General features: G+C 61.1%; 3 protein-coding genes across 3 annotated transcripts in view; 2 read left to right on the forward strand and 1 right to left on the reverse strand.

Annotated features, from left to right (window-relative positions):
- Nucleotides 1-5,227, forward strand: part of LOC143168841 (uncharacterized) — a 100,700-nt gene extending 95,473 nt beyond the window's left edge. The window contains exons 58-69 of the mRNA XM_076355773.1: nucleotides 604-657; nucleotides 1,764-1,817; nucleotides 1,897-1,950; nucleotides 2,116-2,169; nucleotides 2,291-2,308; nucleotides 2,469-2,522; nucleotides 2,710-2,772; nucleotides 3,083-3,248; nucleotides 3,574-3,680; nucleotides 3,971-4,051; nucleotides 4,275-4,463; nucleotides 4,854-5,227. Coding sequence (XP_076211888.1) covers nucleotides 604-657; nucleotides 1,764-1,817; nucleotides 1,897-1,950; nucleotides 2,116-2,169; nucleotides 2,291-2,308; nucleotides 2,469-2,522; nucleotides 2,710-2,772; nucleotides 3,083-3,248; nucleotides 3,574-3,680; nucleotides 3,971-4,051; nucleotides 4,275-4,463; nucleotides 4,854-5,003 — 1,044 coding nt within the window. The 3' untranslated portion in view covers nucleotides 5,004-5,227. The remainder of the gene's footprint in view (nucleotides 1-603; nucleotides 658-1,763; nucleotides 1,818-1,896; nucleotides 1,951-2,115; nucleotides 2,170-2,290; nucleotides 2,309-2,468; nucleotides 2,523-2,709; nucleotides 2,773-3,082; nucleotides 3,249-3,573; nucleotides 3,681-3,970; nucleotides 4,052-4,274; nucleotides 4,464-4,853) is intronic.
- A 2,776-nt stretch (nucleotides 5,228-8,003) lies between these two features.
- On the forward strand, nucleotides 8,004-13,073 carry SLC31A2 (solute carrier family 31 member 2). The gene is made up of 4 exons (XM_076355337.1): nucleotides 8,004-8,124; nucleotides 10,654-10,720; nucleotides 11,491-11,659; nucleotides 12,275-13,073. The coding sequence occupies exons 1-4, from the start codon at nucleotides 8,119-8,121 to the stop codon at nucleotides 12,441-12,443; spliced, it is 411 nt and encodes a 136-aa protein (XP_076211452.1). The 5' UTR covers nucleotides 8,004-8,118; the 3' UTR covers nucleotides 12,444-13,073.
- A 136-nt stretch (nucleotides 13,074-13,209) lies between these two features.
- NIBAN2 (niban apoptosis regulator 2) overlaps nucleotides 13,210-17,379 on the reverse strand; it is a 32,778-nt gene continuing 28,608 nt past the window's right edge. The window contains exons 11-14 of the mRNA XM_076355336.1: nucleotides 16,965-17,081; nucleotides 16,376-16,483; nucleotides 16,153-16,264; nucleotides 13,210-15,511 (exon numbers count right to left, since the gene is read on the reverse strand). Coding sequence (XP_076211451.1) covers nucleotides 14,523-15,511; nucleotides 16,153-16,264; nucleotides 16,376-16,483; nucleotides 16,965-17,081 — 1,326 coding nt within the window. The 3' untranslated portion in view covers nucleotides 13,210-14,522. The remainder of the gene's footprint in view (nucleotides 15,512-16,152; nucleotides 16,265-16,375; nucleotides 16,484-16,964; nucleotides 17,082-17,379) is intronic.

The following is a 17,379-nucleotide window of genomic DNA, read 5'->3' on the forward strand; positions in this document are numbered from 1 at the left end:
CAACTGAAGTTCCTAGGTGTTTCATCCATCTGTCGTTCATCCATCTCATCTTGCCTTCTCCTCCCAAATTAGCATCCCAGCAGCGCACATGCAGTCAGGCAAATCACATAATTTCCAATATGTTGTTCTAGAGGCCAAATAATTCCCTTCCAGTTAAGTGTCTGATGCCTGGCAGTGCGGAGCGCTTGCAGAGGACTGTCCCCACGTTCCCAGAGAACTGCCATGGCTGGAGGGACCGGCTGCACTGCAGCAGCTGGCATTGGCCAAAGAAACCTACTCAAATATTTGTTTTAATTACTGGAAATGTTTTTTTTCTCTATTTAAAATAAATAACCCGGCTTTGGAAACTTCACAAAACAAAGCCGGGACGTTGTGCAATCAGCCAGGGGACCTGAACTGCATTTTTAACGGGGTTTGCTGAGGGATCCTCCTGAAAGCAAAAATCAAAGATCTGATGAGAAATGACTCAAAGTTTCTAAAACTGCCTGAAATTCTCAGAATCCTTGCAGCAACCTAGGTTGTGGCGAGGTCCCTCCTTGCCCGGGAGCTGACGGGAGCAGCTCAGCCTCAGGGTGATGCGGTGCCGCATTGCTTCTCTCTTAGGGCATCCCAGGGCTGAAGGGCGTGAAAGGAGACCCTGGACCAAAAGGACACAAGGTAGGGGACATGCACCGGGCGCTTGAGCCCCGGGCACAGCGGGGACTGCGGGCACAGGGTAGCATTTAATTTGCTGGGTGCAATCACTTACTCCCCTCTTCTTGAACCCTGATCGCTGCAGCATCCTTCGGTGGGGGTTGACCACTGTGTCCCCAGGCGCTGGGAGATGGGACCTTTAGACTTTCTCCAAAACCAGGTCCTTTTCCAGCCTCTCCATCCTCCTGGAGTTGCAAGCAGCAGCGTGTACGGTCTTTTAATCCCCTGCTTTCAGCGTTGACGCTGACACAGCACAGGCGCGTACCTCCTCTGTGCCATTACTGATGAGCTAATGGATCCAACCTTGGCCTGAGAAGCCAAGCACATCCTCATGGTCCCATCTGTCAGCCACAAGGCTGTAAATAAGAGTGACAAGCAGTCCCTGGCGGCGGGTAGTTGCTCGCATCCTTCAGGAAAATGAAAGCCCGGTAATAAATAAAGCTTTAAATTTATTGCAAGCTAAATGAGCAATGGCAGAAGCTAAAGTCCAGGGCGTTCAGCAAGGCCAGAGCCTGGGAGAACAGGCAGAGGGGAGGCTGCAGGCAGCTGCTGTGCTGAGGTTTCTTCCCCTGCTCCGCCAGGTTTCAGCACACAAGAAATCTTCTTTATTTTCTCAAAGTGTTTCCTGGGAACTTCCAGGTTTTCTTGAATGTTATTTTAGTCTGGGATAAAATACTTTCAGTTTGCCTTTGCAGCTGAGCAGGGGAGGCAGACGCTCCATCACGCCTCCTCCGTCCCCAGCAATACGGGTACAGTAGTTCTACCAAATCAAAAGGGGTTTTTTTCAGAAATTTTGCGGCCAGCCGTAACTGGGAATTTCCCATTTCCAGCCGCTTGCTGGAGGCCAGGAGATGTTTGGCCTGGGGAAATGTCCCCAGACAGGTATCTCCTGCCAGGGCCAGGCAGCAAACAAAACCTCTGTTGCCTACCTGATGAAATACCACTGATGGAGTAACGAGATCAGGGTTCCTGATGTCCACCCTCTGGGGCAGAGCTCCCCCCCGGCGGGTGTCCCGGGGGAGTTTCTACCCTCCTCTTTGCCGCCAAATCTTTCCCTGACTCTCTCCTAGGGCGAGAAAGGCAGCATGGGCAACCTGGGCCAGCAAGGGGACGATGGCTTCAAGGTGCGTGAAGGGTTTTGCTCTCTTCCTCCCTCCCCTTGGTCCCTTGTCATCCTGTGTGACACCCTGCCACATCTCCTAGGGCAAGCCAGGACCCCATGGCATCCCCGGGAGTCCGGGACTCAAGGGACAGCAGGTAAGGGCAGGGTGGAGGGGAATGGGAGGAACCAAGATGAGTATTTGGGGTGAATTCCTCATCTTTCCATGCAAAATCCACCTGGGGAAGGGGCTGGCTTGTAGAAGGACATAGGGCTGGGGGATGCCCCGTGCAGCACCCTGACCTCCTCCGGTGTCTTTGCAGGGTAACATTGGCCCCCCCGGCCCACGGGGACACCCCGGCTTCCCCGGGATGCCGGTGAGTCCTTCTCCCTCCTGGCAGGTTTGGGGTTCACTCCTGGTCCCGCAGGAGCTATGCTGGGATGCGGCTTCGATCCCACCCGCATCCCTCTTAGCTGGGTCTTGTCCTTCTCTTCCAGGGCTTGTCCGGACCCAAAGTAAGTAGGGGGGAGAGCCTGGAGCCGGGCTCAGCCCTGCTGCAGGGCGCCCTCCCCTCCTGTCCTCTCCCTGGGGTGCAGGGTGGCCCCATGGGGCACCCCGGGTGCTGCTTGGCACAGCAGCATCTCGCCACCTTGCTTTGCTTCTCTCCTTCGGCAGGGGCTGAAAGGCCTCCCAGGGCTGCTGGGACCCAGGGGCACGCCGGGCCTGCCGGTAAGCGGAGCCACTAATGTCCCTCATGCCAAAATTTGTGTCCTTTGCTCCCCCAAATTTGGCAGTGAGGTCCCACCATGTCACGCCATGGGGATGGCTGGCTGCTGGCGCCATGGGAGGAGCTGCGAGTGTGGCGGGGGGCTCATGGGCAGCAGCCAGCGTCACCAGCATTGTCATTGCCACCCAGGGTCTCACCGGCCCCCCTGGTCCCAGCGGACCCACGCTGATGCTGTCCAGGGAGGAGATGCGGGTGAGTGCATTGGAGAGGCGATGCTGCGTGGGGGCGAGGGGTTTCCATCCCCGCTTTGGCGGGTGCCACCCTGGGGGGAAGGGGCTGACAGCGATGCTGTCCCATGTCCCACTGCTCCTGAGGTCCTCTGTCTACAAGTACCAAGGTCCTTGCACAAAGAGCAAGCAGAGATGGTTAATCCCTCTCCCATCATACTTGTCCTTGTCCCCTGCATGTCCCATCCCATCCCTGAGCACCTGGTGATGCTCCTGGCCAAAATAAGAGGGGGGGCTAATGCCAGCTAGGTTATATCCCCCGCTTTCTCTTTCAGCACCTAATTTATCCCTCCAACCACCTGAATTACACTGCGGTCTGGGCTCTGCTGGACACCCTGAGACAGGAGCTGCAAGCCCTTGTCGAGCATCCCAACGGCACCAAAACCAACCCAGCAGCCACCTGCAAGGAGCTGCTGCTGGCTCACCCCAGCCTGCCTGACGGTACTGGGGTGCACAAGGGGTCCCCCCACATCAGACCCAGATCCAGCCAGCCCTCTGTCCCGGCGTGGGGAAGGCTGGCCAGATCCAGGGCCAACACAGGGGGACGGGCAGGTCTTTGCAATTAAGAAGGGATGAGGATTTGGGGGATGAGCTCAGCTGGGTTTCATGGGCATCCCTGGAGCAACAGGATGGCAGCCAGGCTGCATTCCAGGAGGATGGAGGTTGCAGCCGGGGATGTGCCACGAGCTGAGCTGGGATGGCACCACGTGGCACGGTCCCTGTGCCGAAAACCGGGTGCCAGGAGCTCCCCTCTGCCTCCCTCCAGGGCAATACTACATTGACCCCAACCAGGGCAGCCCCCAGGATGCACTGGTGGCCTTCTGCAACTTCACGGCAGGGGGAGAGACCTGCATAGCCCCCGTCCACAACCAGGTATGGGGTGGCTTTCGTGGGGCACCTCCAGCCCTGCATTACTGCTCAGGATGGGCGAGGATAGGGGGTTGGCGTGGCTGGAGAGGGACAGTGTGGCCGGTCCCTTGCCGTGGTGACCGCTGCCGTCACAGGGAGCTGTTGGAGCAGTTTGGGGTGAGGATCCTGGTCACAGCGTGTGACCGGGCTTCAGGGACAAGTCACGCACATAGGCTGGTATGGCTGGATCCTTGTCCTTCTGGTGCCACCGTCCCCCGCTGGGACAGCATGACATGGTTCCCCCCTCCCTGCAGGTCCCCATCAAGGCTTGGCTGAGCACCTACGCCTCTGAGGACACCTTCGAATGGTTCAGCGCCCTGCCCGGGGGCTTCCTGGTGGGTACCTGGCTGGGACAGCTGAGGGGACAGAAGCCCATCTCATGGGGTTGGGGGTCTCCTAGTGCCTGTCCCGCTGCAGTGGGAAGTGGGACACAACATCTCCCTCTGCAAGAAAATCCAAACCGGTGCTTTAGCAGAGAGCTGAATCCTGCCCAGTTTTCAACACAGACCCCTCCAAGCAGCCCCCACTACCCGCTTTTCTCTCTCGTTGCCCCTGCAGCTGGAATACGCAGGGGCCAGCCCGGTGCAGCTCCGCTTCCTCCGCCTGCACAGCCGCCTGGCCACCCAGAAGGTCTCCTACTCCTGCAGACCGGCCCCCGAGCAGGGCCAGCCCCAGCCAGAGAAGGAAATCCGCTTCCTGGCCGACTCCCGGGAGCAGAGCTATGCAGCCAGCCTGCAAGGCTGCGTGGTAAGCTTGGCCGTGGCCGGACGCTTTTCTCTGCCTGGAAGAGCCCCTCGACATTTGCAGAGCCCCTCAGCACGTGTTTGAATCACCGGGGTTTGGGATAGACCTGGGGAATGAGGCTTCAGACGGTGGGATGGGGATGGAGAGCATCCTCTCCCCGGGCCCAAGGAGCTGCCCCGGTCTTAGGGAGCAGGCTGGGATGTGGCAGGGGACGGGGTGGGCTCCAGGGGACACAGGGGAGGCCACCTCCCTGGAGAAGCCATGCAGGGCTGGAGACCTGGCTCCTGCGGGGCTACTGGGTGAATCAAGGAGCAACCGGAGCAGCGAAGGGGACAGCGGGTGCTTCGAGAGGGTCCTTCAGTGCCGCTCAGCTGCTCCCGGTGCTCATTTCAGCTGGACAATGAGTCCTCCATCACTGACACCATCTTCCAGTTCACCACGGAGGAGCTCTCCCTGCTGCCCCTGCGGGACCTGGCCGTCTTTCACAACGGTGACACCTTGCACCAGTTTGGTTTCACAGTCGGACCAGTTTGCTTCAGCTGAAACCAGTGACACCCAAACCGAGCCGGCCGGTTCCCTCCCCGCCCTAGAACTGTCCCGCTGGGGACGTGTGCGGAGGCGGGGGGTGGCACGGGGCTCCCACCTGCTCCCCGGAGCTGCTGGTCCTCTTTTTGAGATACGTGTTTGTAGCTGCATTATGCCACGGACTACACTTCCTTCTGGAGTAGAAGAATATTGTTTACAAAAGTCATTTCTCTATAAATTATATATATTATATATATATGAGAAGGTGCTAATTTAATGACTGACTGGGAACTGTCTGCTAAAGAAAAAAAAAACCCAAAAGGCAAAAATACTGCCAGCTTGGGAGAAGGGGAAGGCAAGGGGCTTTTCTTTGCCTCGGTCAAGTGCACAAATGCTTGGAGCCTCGTCCCCCCGGGACTGGGCTGAGAAGCAGCACTGGAGGGCCCTGGCAGCCCCGGCGGGCAGGTCTGTGCCGTGCTGCCTGCTCTCCGCAGAGCAAAGTGACTGCGAGCTGCTGCCCTCAGCGGTTCCGAGCCACCGTGACTCCAGCCCAGCCAGGCATCAGGGGCTGAAAAGGGGTGAAGAAAGCAAAACCCTCCAAGTCCTGCCTCTGTTTTGGGTCTGCAACTCATGCAGGGGTCAGAGGGGCTTAAGTGGTCTAGAGCTGGGTGCTATAGCAAGACCGTGCTACAAGGCAGCATTGCCCTGGTCGGGCAGGGGCAGGGATTTAAGCCGTTTGGCTCCCGTGCTGAAGCACTGTTAACTTACCACTTTATTTCTCTTGTTCCCAGCAGTGTTTCCCTTGCCTCTAACCGTCCCGCTATCGCCAGGCTGCTTGGCCCCAGGCGGGTATGGGTGAGTCCCAAGGGCAGACGGCACCTGAGCCATAGCTGTATTACCAGCACCCCCATTTCTCTGGTGCACAACCCAAAAATCCCCAAATCTCAGCTGGCTTTGTGCTGTACCACTGGCTTTCTCAGCACCCTTCACTGCTCGAGCTCTCACACGGAGCTTGCCCGCCTTGCCTTGCAGCACGTGTGCCCAGGCCGCCTGCGTCGTGTCCAGATGCCAGCGCCGAGGCTGGGCATCGATGCCGATGCCAGCGGAACAGTGCGGCAGCTGGGCCGGACCCTGCACCGCGGGCCAAGGAGAGCAGGAGGCACAGCCCTTCCAGGGGGCACAGTTCCTAGAGAGCGCTTTAAGCAATGCTACATCGCGGCGTGTGCAAGCCGCAGGGCTCGGTCCCTGGCGTAGCATCTTTTCGTAGGGTGCAGTAGCTGTCCCTGCTGTGCTCCGTGTGTCACCAGCCAGCTGGCCAAAGGGGACACAGGGCCGTGCCCAGCCAACACCCACCTCCAGGCAGGGGCTGAGCGCCTTGAAAAGGGTTTTTCTGCTCTGGCATTTAATTTCTGCTTGCTGTGATACTCTGGTTGTCGTGTGGGGCACCCCTCTGTAAAACCACCCCCGGCTCTGGCCTGCGAGGGCGTGATGCCAGTCCTGGCCCTGCCCGCGGGCCTTTCCTCCCCCCAGAGCTGCCCCCACCCCTGCGAGAACCCCCCGGCGATGTCCCCTCGCCCGCGGCCAGCCATGGGGCCATGCAGGTGCATCACCGCGGGTGCAGCCAAAACCCCAATCCCTGCCATGCAGAGCCCTCCCTTCCCTGCGGGGAGGTGAAAGGGGAAGAGGAGTCGTTTGCGGCCGGGCTGGCCGGGGAGCAGGCGGTTCCTGCTCGCTGCGCGGCTGCCTGCAGCGCAGGCAGAGGGGTCAGGCAGCGCTGAGGGTCTGACACATCCCGCGGGTGCCGGGTGCTGGTGAGAGAGACCCTATGCAGCAGATTGCAAAGGGAAAATTAAATTCCAACTCAAGGCACGTATTAGATCCTGGGGAGAGAAGCAGAGCGGGCTGTTACATGACAGCAAACACAACATTTTTTCAGGGCAATTTTTTTTTTTTTTCCCCCCACAAATTGCTCATTTTAGCAGCATTTTCTGCTGTGTTTTTGCAGAGGAAGAAAGCAGCACGCACAGTCCACACCTCGCCTCACCCTCCAGCCATGCTGGCCACAACCCAGAGGAGCTTCAGCTGCCAAAAAAATTGTGTGTCCATTTTTGATGGAAACTTTTGAGGAAAGATTTTTAAAGGGAAGTAGCACGTTGGTGGGTTTATCCAATATTTTTTCTTAATTCAAGCAGCAAACACACCCTGAATAACTCCAATTCCACCTCTCTGGCCATAAGGAAAAATACACTCGCTACCAAAAGCCCTGTTTTGCCTGCACCCCCGTATTTCCTTCCCAAGCAGGGAGTCACGCACAGTCCTGCTGGCAGGCACTGGGTGCCTTTGTGGGCATCAGCACCCGTTTGCACTCGGGGAAAGAGAGTCAGGGGCAGCTCCAGCACCCCCTCCTCCTGCTCCCCGGTGTAATGGAGATGTCCAGAGTGTGCCAGCAGGGAGCGAGCGCCTGCGTGCTCTTGACAAAGCCGTGGCTGGGAGGCAAAGTTCAAAGTTCCCCTTCAGATTGTCCCGCCTCTCTCCGGGAAAGGCCGGGGAAAAAAATACCTTCCGTATTTTGCAGCTGCAGGGCAGCTGGGGTTGCAAACACTCGGTGACACCCCGCACTCCCGCTGCCGTGGGGAAAACCAGCAGAAACACTCGTGAACGCTTCGAGGGCCCTTGTGCCAGTGATGGGAGCATGAACTGGCGGCAGTGAGTTAGGGATGGAGCGAGGAGCGAAGGGAAAGTGAAGCCCCGGGGGGAATCAGGCCCCCTCTTTCCCCAGGGATGCTGAGCCCCCTCCCCGCTGCGGCGCCGGGGCCGACCCGGGGAGACGGTGCGGGCGCAGGAGGAGGGGGTGCGGGGGGGGGAGAGGGGGGTGCGGGGTAGGGGGGGGCACATGCACCGCCCCGCCCCACGCCGTGCTCCTCCCGCCCGCCCGCGCCCACGCGTGCTCCCGGCTGGGCCCCGCCGCACTACAACTCCCGGGGAGCCCCGCGCCGCGCGTCAGGCGCCCGCGACGGGCCGGGCCGAGCTGAGCTGCACCGCACCGCACCGGGACGGGACGGGACGGGACGGGCCGAGCTGCACCGCACCGGGACGGGCTGAGCTGCGCCGGGACGGGCTCCGCACCGCCGCCATGCAGGTGAGCCGAGCCGAGCCGAGCCGAGCCGAGCCGAGGGGGGGTCCCGGGCAAGGGGGGCGGCGGGGCCGGGTGTGCGCCCCTGGCACGGCCCCGCAGCCTCTCCGGTTTGGGGCTGCTCCCGTAAATCACCCCTGAAACCCCGCACCTCCCTGCGAACAAGCGCTGTCTAAAGGCTGCGGTATCGCCGTTCACCCGCCGGCACCGCGTCCTCCTGCCAGAGCTTCGCCCCGGTTCCCCTTTCGCCCCGGTTCCCCTTTCGCCCCGGTTCCCCTTTCGCCCCGTGCCTGGGCCGGGGCTGCGGCAGAGCCTGCCAGCAGCGGTGGCTCCGGCGAGCTGTGCAGAGGGTGGGCTGGCTGGCTGTCCGCTCCTCGCACCCCCTGTGCCGCCGCGTCCCCACCCCGAAGGCTTCTCCCATCGCCCGTTGCCCATGGAGGGGCTGTAGCGGGTGCGGGCTTACACCGGGCACCCGCGGCGGGAGCCCAAGTCATGGCACGGGCCTTAAACCATCACCCTGCAGCAGGTTTGCTTCGTGCTCCGAGCTCAGATGTGATGTTTAAGGCTTACCGGGTCCCCCCGATTTGCTGGCACCCGCCCCCCGCAGCAGCATCCCTGCGAGGTCCAGAGGGTGGCTTTAAGGAGCATCGCGGTGTGGAGACACCTCCCCGGGCCACTGTGTCCCCAGCGTGGGGCTGCAGCTTGGGCTGGCTGGGACGGCTTCCTGCTTATCATGTTATTTTGCAACCCGGGGATCGGTGTGCTGCAGGAAGGCAGGCTCGTCCCAACGTGCGGGGCTGGGTGTCCCAGTCGGACCGGAGCAGCAGGTCGGGATGTGCCGGGCAGCCTGACAGTGCTCCACGCAGGCACCGCGGGGTTTTCACTTAACGGCGAAGAGTAACCCCAAGACTGCGGCGGATTAAGCCACTAAACACACATGTTGTGCACATGAGCAGAGGTAGCACAGGATATTTTTCAGCAGCTTTATTTGTGTGTGCGAACACCTGCAAGGTGCAGAGGAGGAGCTGGGTGCAGCCTTACGTGGGCACCTGCTGAATCACTGCCGTGGGCAGGTGGGTGAGGACAGGACCACATCCCTCCGACCAATATCCCTGGGCCTGTCGCATCGCCCCGGCAGCGTAATTCCCCTCTTGCAAAGAGTGCAGAGACTTTTAGGACTTGCCCTCTTGACCTTCGCACACCGCATCTCACCCAGCAAGAAATCACGCTATAGGAGAGGAGCGAGGGGCCCTTGGCCCAAGGAGCATCGTTTTGGCCTCATGGCCACGCTGGGTACCCGAAGACACATGGCTCCACCCCAGGCTGGGAGACCTGGTGCAGCGAGGGGATCTTCTGCCGGTCACTTCTGTTCCCCTGTCCCTAAAATAGTTACCTCTTCCTTACACAGTGCTGCAGACTTGTGGGTGAAGCCTGCAAAGGAGAAATAGCTTCATTTAAAGGCTAATTATCATTAATCTGTTGCCAAAGGAAGCTTAAAAGCCTGAGCCAATTACACGTGCTAATGTGCTTTGGGTAATGAGTGGCCGAAGGGTGTAGTTAGAGCCCGTCTGCGGCATGGGCACCCGGTTATTGGATGGTATTTCTGGCCGAGGCCGCTCCTTTCAGCCGCATCTGCTGGTGTCAGTAACGGCGGGTACGCGCGGCCAAAGCCAGGTCGGTGCGGCACAGGAGAGGGCGCAAGCCCCGCGAACACTACCTAGAGAGATTCACCAAAAGGAGGAGGAAAAAAACCCACAAAATTCCATTTTTTGTGGTAAAACGAGCAAGGCTTGGCAGCTGTGGCATCAGCTCTGTAGGTGGGTTCGTTACACAAGAGCGATACTTGCTCCTCCTATTTCAGCGTGATAAAGAAGGGGGTTTGATGCCTTTGCATGTCCCGGCAGCCCCAGGTCAGACAGACGGACAGTGCTTGGACCCATGCTCCTCTGCCAGGGAGGCATCCCTGGACCAGTCGCCCTGGCTCCCGTCGTCAGGCAGTCGCGCTTGTGGCTCCGGGTGTTTTGGCCTGTCCCGGCGATGCAAGAGAAACCCCTGGGAGGCAGAGGAAAGCGGAGGGTGGCTGGGCTTTGACCACCAGCCGGCTTCGCTTCAGGCTGCGGACGGTGTCACCAGCCTCCGTCTGTCTCCCATGGACCTTCCCTTCTCAAATCAGGGCTAGTGAAGTCCTGGGCTCGTCTCTCTTTATTGCAGGGGCAAACTCTGGCTTTTTCTTGCCAGCCTGGACACACACAGGAGCTGCTGCTAGAGGTGAAAATTGTCCTGCTAGAAGTCAAGGGAAAAGTTAAGCCTGGTCGGCGTGACTTATTTTCAGTGCAAGTTCCTCTTCCTATTTCAGGAATCAGGGAAAAAAATTGCACCATTTGGTGAAACCCCAGCTGAGCATCGGCATCAGGGCTCAGCCCTCTGGGGTGGTGGGTGCATGGACCCACTGAAGGTGCGGGCACCCCAGCCCCTGTCTGCCCCATCACCCCGAGCCGGTTCCTAGCGCTGCCCTTTCCTTGGCCTCTCTTCCAGATGTCCTTCTACTTCTCGGACACGGCAGTGCTGCTCTTTGACTTCTGGAGCATCCACACCCCCACAGGTAGGCTGCCAGCCCCGGCCCGGCCCCAAGACACCTGTCTGTCCATCCGTCCATCCGCCACCAGCTGTGCTCTCTGCCTGGGGAAAAGGATGCGGGGCAGAGAAACGAACAGTGGCTTTGCATTTCTGGCAGGAGCAGTGTTAGCGATGGGCTGGGAGGAGGGGAGAGCAGGACCCCCGCCCAGCATTAACGCTGGGGCACTTACTGCATGGGGGGGGTCGGGGCAGAGCCGTGATGGGCTCCACACACCACTCGCCCCAGAGCTCGGAGGGCACTGCCTGTTTTTGGCTGACTCTCTCTTACCCTGATGAGCAGTGCCGTGCCCTGGTAATGCCCCGGACAGGGGTCGATCCTCCCAAGCCGAGAGCAGCAGGCAGGGAGGTGCGGGAAGCATCCCCCCACCCCCAAGCCTGCCACCCCCCCCCAGGTCACTCAGCGATGGCTCAGCTTCCCGTTTTCTTTTACACTCTTTTTTTTTTTTTAAATTATTGTCCCAGCATCATATTTTAACCCCCACATTTTTGTGGAATCGATGCAAAGATGCTTATTTTTTTCAAAGCACCCCCCTCCAAAAAATACTCCCTAGGAATTTAGAGGGGGGATTGGGCTAAATACACCATTTCCCAATGCTTCACAAGCCTGCTGCCTGTCGCTCCAGCCCAAGCCTGATCCCAGGAGCCCCCCGTTCCCTCCACCTTATCCCGTGGGTATGCCCAAGGGCTCCGTGCCGGTGTGTGGCGGTGGGCAGCGGCAGGGTGTTTCTCGTGCAGGGATGGCGCTCTCGGTGCTGGTGATCCTGCTGCTGGCGATGCTTTACGAAGCCATCAAGATGGGCAAGGCCGTGCTGCTGCGACGGGCGCTGCTGGCTCTGCCCCGCAGCCTCAGCCGGGAGTTGCTGGCGGAGCCAGAGGAGGGGGGCACTGGCCCTGCGCAGGGCAGGTACCGCAGGGCCCCCTTTGCACCCGGCCGGTGGGGCCGCGGTGGGGCTCGGGGACGGGAGTATGGCCCCTGGGCCAGCGCAGGAGGGGAGAAAGGCTGTAAAGAAAGAGGCAGCTGTGGAGTAATAGGCTCCCAGGAAAGGGGTACGTGTACAGTCTCGGGAGGTGGCCCCGGGGGCGTCCCGGCCCCTCCAGGTACTTTGGGAGATGTCCAGGGTGTTTTTCGGCTGTCTTAAATGCTCACATTCCCCCAGGAGCTACTGTGGGTGCAGGAGGATCCTCGTGGTTTGGGGATGGGCACAAGCAGCGGCTCAGGCACCCCAGCAAGGCTGGCCCGGGTGTTTCCTTCCCAGCACAAGCCATTGGAGCCAAGCCCTGGGTTTTTCTTCTTGTGTTTAATCCCAGACCGTGCCTGAGGCTGCTCTTACTGCCAACCTCTTCACAATATCCTCCCCGTTCCCTTGGAGCGGGATTTCCCCCTGCGCTGCTGTTTGCAGCCCCCATCCCTCTCCCCACTCCCCAAACCCATCTCTGGCCGCTCCGGGATGCTGGGGGAGGGGGGAGATGCCGGCTGCCCCGGCCCCTCGCTGATGGGGTTTCCCATCTTCTTCCACAGGTGGTTTCGGTACCACATCGGCCAGACGCTGTTCCACGTGGTGCAGGTGGTGCTGGGCTACATGGTGATGCTGGCCGTCATGTCCTACAACGCCTGGATCTTCCTCGGGGCCATCGCGGGCTCCACACTGGGCTATTTTGTGGTGTACCCCCTGCTCGGTCGGGGCTAGGCACCCCCCCAGGATGGTGGGCGATGTTCTCCACACCCCCTGCTACTTTGTCTGGAATAGCTGCTGTCACTTCTGCTGGGTCTGTCCTTGTCCTCGTGCTGTGTGGGACACAGCACCCCAGGGACTTGCTGTGGGGACCCTCGGTGCTGGCCCAACTCAGGTGGGGAGGCGCCGGGGAAGGGGAGCCCCGTGGCCAGCACTCTGCCACGCTGCCACCGCCACTGTCCTCGGCTGGTAGCTGTCCCCTGGCTCTCAGGGACCTTTGGCTGGGTGATGACGGCGGGGGGTTGCTGGGCATTTCCTTCCCCCCTCACTTCTCAGGGGGGTTCATCCTGGCTGGAATGGGAATGGTCCAGTGACCTGCTGGGGAAGGGGACATGTTGGGGACAGGCACCCCTGCCCTCCTGCCTAGAGCTGCCCTGCACCAAGCACCTCTTCACACAGTGCCTTCTGGGGACAACGGGGGTCCTGCTGGCCCCCACCCCGCCTCCTGCGCAGTGCTTCAGGGATGGGGTCGGAGCAGCCCCCGAGCCGTCGGTGTGGCCATGCCGAGGGGAAGCTGCTGCTGCGGGTGCCTCTTGCTGCTTCCTCGGGACACCCCTTTTAATAAAATCATCTCAGTCGTTCGGCTCCTGGCTCGTGTTGCTGCTGGGTGGTCTCGGGACGTGACACCCCCCAGTCACAGTGGGAGTGGGGATCCCCAGCCCTACCCCTTCAGCACAGCCCCGGGGGGGGCGGTTCAGGAATAAGGACAGTCTCCTCTGGCTTTAAATAAAGCTTTTCCATTTTATTAATTATTATAAGCATATTTTTAAACATTTGTATAACTTTCTTAATAAAATATCCTGGAAGAGACAGGTTTTAAATTCCCAAAGCAAGGCACACTGGGGGGCCTCCCCGAGTGGGTTAGGCTGGGCACCCCCCTTCAGGGGCAGAAACAGCGGCACCTAGAATACAGACGAGTGTTGGGGTGCTGGTCCCTGCTCTGTGCACGCACACACGTCTCACGCTCACGAGTCCCGCCAACCCCCACCAGCTTGGGGGCTTTTAGCGTCTCTGCATGGGGGCTGTGCCGGTCCCGTCCCCCCTCCCCACGGCGGGCAGGGCTGCTCGGGGTGCCAGCAAACCGCTGCTAAGGCACCAGATCTTTGCTCGACCATCACCACAGGTGCTAAAACCTGCAAAGCCCGAGAGCCGGAGAAATCATTCGTGCACGGTGGTGCAGAGCTCTGGAGGGCAAGAGCTGGGATCCCTCCACTGCACGGCGAGCCTGAGCCCGGAGGCAGCCCAGTCCTGCCAGGCAAAGCTGGAGTCGTTGTGTGAGTGCCACCTTCCCCTCTAAGTTTTTACTCCGAACTTAAATAGCTGCTAGAAGACCCTGGGGTGAGGGTGGCTGGGGGAGGGGGGTGGGCGCTGGGTGCTGTGAGCCCAGCCTGGGTGCCATAAGCCTAACCTGGGTGCTGTGAGCCCAGCTTGGGTGCCGTGAGTCCAGCCCTGCCCCAGCTTTCACCCCATCTGCAGCGGTTTGAGCCACCCAGTATTGCTGTACCCCTGCCATGCCCCCAGCTGCCGTCGTGTTTTTCCATCATTCCCCATGCCCCCTGCTCCCACCAGCGCTCCTGGAGCTGGCTGGGTGGGATGATGATGGGCAGGAAACCCCCCGGGCTGGGGCAGGGGACAAGCCCCGGGGCAGCCAGGAGCATCCCGCGCACCCATCCACAGTGGGGCTCAGGCCAGCCCCCCAGCAGCCCCAGGCACTTGTGCTGGGGGGCAGATAAAGCATCTCTTCAGTAGAAAAGAAGAAAATAAGGCAGAAGAAGGACAGAGCAGAGTGTAGGGGGTGCCCCATGCCGGGCTGGGGGCCTCCCCCAGTCTGACCCAGTAGGACCATTTGGCTGTGGCCAGCCCCATGCAGCAGCGGGGCCCCCCCCCCCCCGGCTAGGCAATAAGGTCTTGGTGTTTCCCATCCCCACCCTCTCCCGCAGCGCCGCTCTCCATCCCGGCAGCGCAGCGGGTCCTATCCCCCTACCCCAATCCCCAGCGTCACCGGGGCCAGTCCATGGCGGGTGGGGCCCAGGGCTAGAACTCAGTCTGCACCCCCTCGCCGCTCTCCGTCGTGTCCGCGGGCTGCGGGGGGCTGCACTCGCCGCCCGGAGGGGCCACCTCCTCGCCCGTCTCCTTGTCACTGGACTGGTGGCAAGCCATCCCGGCAGACGGTGATGGGGTCTCGGCTCCAGGAGCGGGTGATGCTGATGTGGCATGGAGCACCCTGGCCTCTGATGGGACATCAGCTCTGGGCACGGGTGATGCCGGCACAGCTTGAGGCATCCTAGCCCCTGATGGGTCATCAGCTCTGGGTTTGGGTGATGCCGGTGCGGCGTGTTGCACGCTGGTCCCTGATGGGACATCAGCTCCAGGCATGGGTGATGCCGGTGCGGTGTGGGGCACCCCAGCCCCTGAGGGGACATCAGCTCCGGGCATGGGTGATGCCGGCGTGGCATGGTGCACGCCAGCCTTTGATGGTACCTCAGCTCCGGGTGCAGGTGATGCCGGTGCAGCGCAGTGCATCCCGTCCCCCTCGCTGGCCGGACCCTGGGGGGATACATCACTTGGGACAGACCCTGCCGCCGCCACCACCTCCTCGGTGGCACCGCTCTCCCGTGTGGCATAGGTACCGTTCGTCAGCCGCTCCTCCGCCTCGACACCATCCCCGAGGCTCTCCTTCGCCAGCGCCTCCCGGATCTCCTCCACCCCATCTGGGGAGCTCGGCGGTGCCCCAGGGTCCGGATCCTCCGTCTCCCGCGGCTCCGGGGAGCCAGGCTGCAGCAGCGCCTCGGCGTCCACCTTGTAGGGCAGGACCCCCTCATCGTCTTGGATCACTGACACCACTTGCTTGGCCCTGCGGCGCTTGTCGGCAGCCGGCTCGGCCTCTGGCTGCCCGCTGTACTCCTCGCCCCAGTCGATGGGGATGCCCTCACCCAGGAGGTGCAGGTTGGGATCGCTGTTGTGCATGACCATGCTGTCACGGTACAGGTTGTGCTTCCGCTGCACGGCCGCCTCCTTCACAGCTGGGGGCACCGAGAGAGATGTCAGATGGGCTGTGGGCATGGGGCAGCGCCCGCTGCGCTCGGGACACCTCTCCCAGCCCCCGCCTTGGGCGTAGGGCGCAGGGAGAGGTGTCTGGAGCCGGGTGGAGGGCTCAGCATTCCACCCACTGCTCAGCCCTGCCAGCGGGAAGGCCAGGTGGGAAAGCTGCTCCTGGTACAGCCCCCAGCACTCTGCACAGGGTCACCCCCTTCTCATACTCTCATACAGACCCCAACACCCTGCACATGGTCACCCCCTCCTCACACAGCCCCCAGCACCCTGCATGGGGTCACCCCCTCCTCACAGAGCCCCCAGCACCCTGCATGGGGTCACCCCCACCTTGTACAGCCCCTAGCACTCTGCATGGGGTCACCCCCTCCTCCTATGGTCCCCAGCACCCTGCACAGGGTCACCGCTCCTCGTACAGCCCCCAGCATCCTGCTTGGGGTCACCCTCTCCTCCTATGGTCCCCAGCACCCACCATGGGCCCTCCAGGTGCTGCTAAGCTCAGGCTCGGCTTACACTGATGCCACCCAGCACCCACCACCCACTCCAGGGTGCTGGAGCCCCCCGGGGCTCAGAGCTGAGCGGGTCCAGGCTCCCCAGCGCCGTGGGACCCTACCTTGCATGATGTCTTTCATCACCGACTGTAGCACGACCTCCTCGTAAGTGTTCTCCACCAGGATGAAGCTGGCAAAGTCCTCAAAGATCAGCTCCTGAAACTTGGCTAACTCCTGCCACGGGGGAGAGGTCGCTCAGCCCGGGGGATGGCAGGGAGGAATGCTCCAGCCCCTCTGCGGGGGGGGGTGGTCCTTGCCCCCCCACCCCAAAGTTTAGCCTCTTACCCCCTTGCAGGTCGGCGCCAGCTTTTTCAGCAGGAAGGGGATGGTGATCTGCAGCAGGGCCTCCCTGAAGAACTTCTTCCGCACAGTGCTGCTGTCGTAGTCGTATTTCTGCAGGGTGAGCAAGAGGGCAGCCCCAGGTCAACGAGGGCTGTGGGCTGCGGGGCTGACAGCTCCCCTGCCCGCAGGCACAAGCCCCTCCGGTTTGGCCCCCCCACCCCATTTGCACGGGCGTGAGCAGGTTCCTCTGTCCCTCGCATCCTTCCCTCCAGCCGGTTCCTGGGGTGCCTGAGCCTGGGTGGGAGCTAGCTCCTCCATCACTGTCTGCAGAAGGGCTTTTGGGCCAGTCTGAACCCTGGGTGGCTTTTACAGTGATGCATGTGGTCAGAGGAGACCTGGCTCCTCCAGGTGATTTCCCACTCGCCTGCCCCACATCCCAGCAAAATGCATGAAAATCTCAATATAAAGAAGTATTTCCCCAGAAGGCTTTTTTTAAAACTGGTAAGGTCACTCCTGGCCTCTTCCCCAGGCTGCTGGCCCTTGGAACAAGGCCACTGAAGGCCACCGACGGCCCCAACCCACCACCCCTCACCTTGAGCACCCTCTCGAGGATGCGCTGGATGGACTTGCACAAGTCGTCTTTGCCCTGCAGCTTCCCCAGCTCCTGATGGAGCAGCGTCTCAAACGTGTACACGGCATCGTCCATTTGCTGTGAGCAGAGGCAGACGGTCAGCACGGGGCCGGGGGGGGGGGCACCCAAAGGGACCAACCATGGGGGTGGGCAGGGGGCTCTTTTGGGGCACTGCCACACCAAGACGAGCCTTCACACTGGTAAGGTCCCCAGCATCTCAGCGTGGCATCCACAGGCTCCACCCCGAGGACCAAGGGTGCTGGGGGAGGAGGGTGCCCAAAGCTGGTTTGCACCCCCCACTTCTACACCGTGCTCCAGGTTTGGCTGGATCAGACCCCAAAATTGGGCTACTGGCCTTGCTGGTGCCAGTGGGCTC

Source organism: Aptenodytes patagonicus, chromosome 18 (assembly GCF_965638725.1).
Source record: "Aptenodytes patagonicus chromosome 18, bAptPat1.pri.cur, whole genome shotgun sequence".
Taxonomy (NCBI): domain Eukaryota; kingdom Metazoa; phylum Chordata; class Aves; order Sphenisciformes; family Spheniscidae; genus Aptenodytes; species Aptenodytes patagonicus.

What these genes read in the sequence shown, in the direction of transcription:
- SLC31A2 (XM_076355337.1), top strand. An exon ending in GAGCATCCACACCCCCACAG is followed by an intron (nt 10,721 to 11,490) that starts GTAGGCTGCCAG and finishes TTTCTCGTGCAG; the next exon opens with GGATGGCGCTCTCGGTGCTG. An exon ending in ACTGGCCCTGCGCAGGGCAG is followed by an intron (nt 11,660 to 12,274) that starts GTACCGCAGGGC and finishes CTTCTTCCACAG; the next exon opens with GTGGTTTCGGTACCACATCG.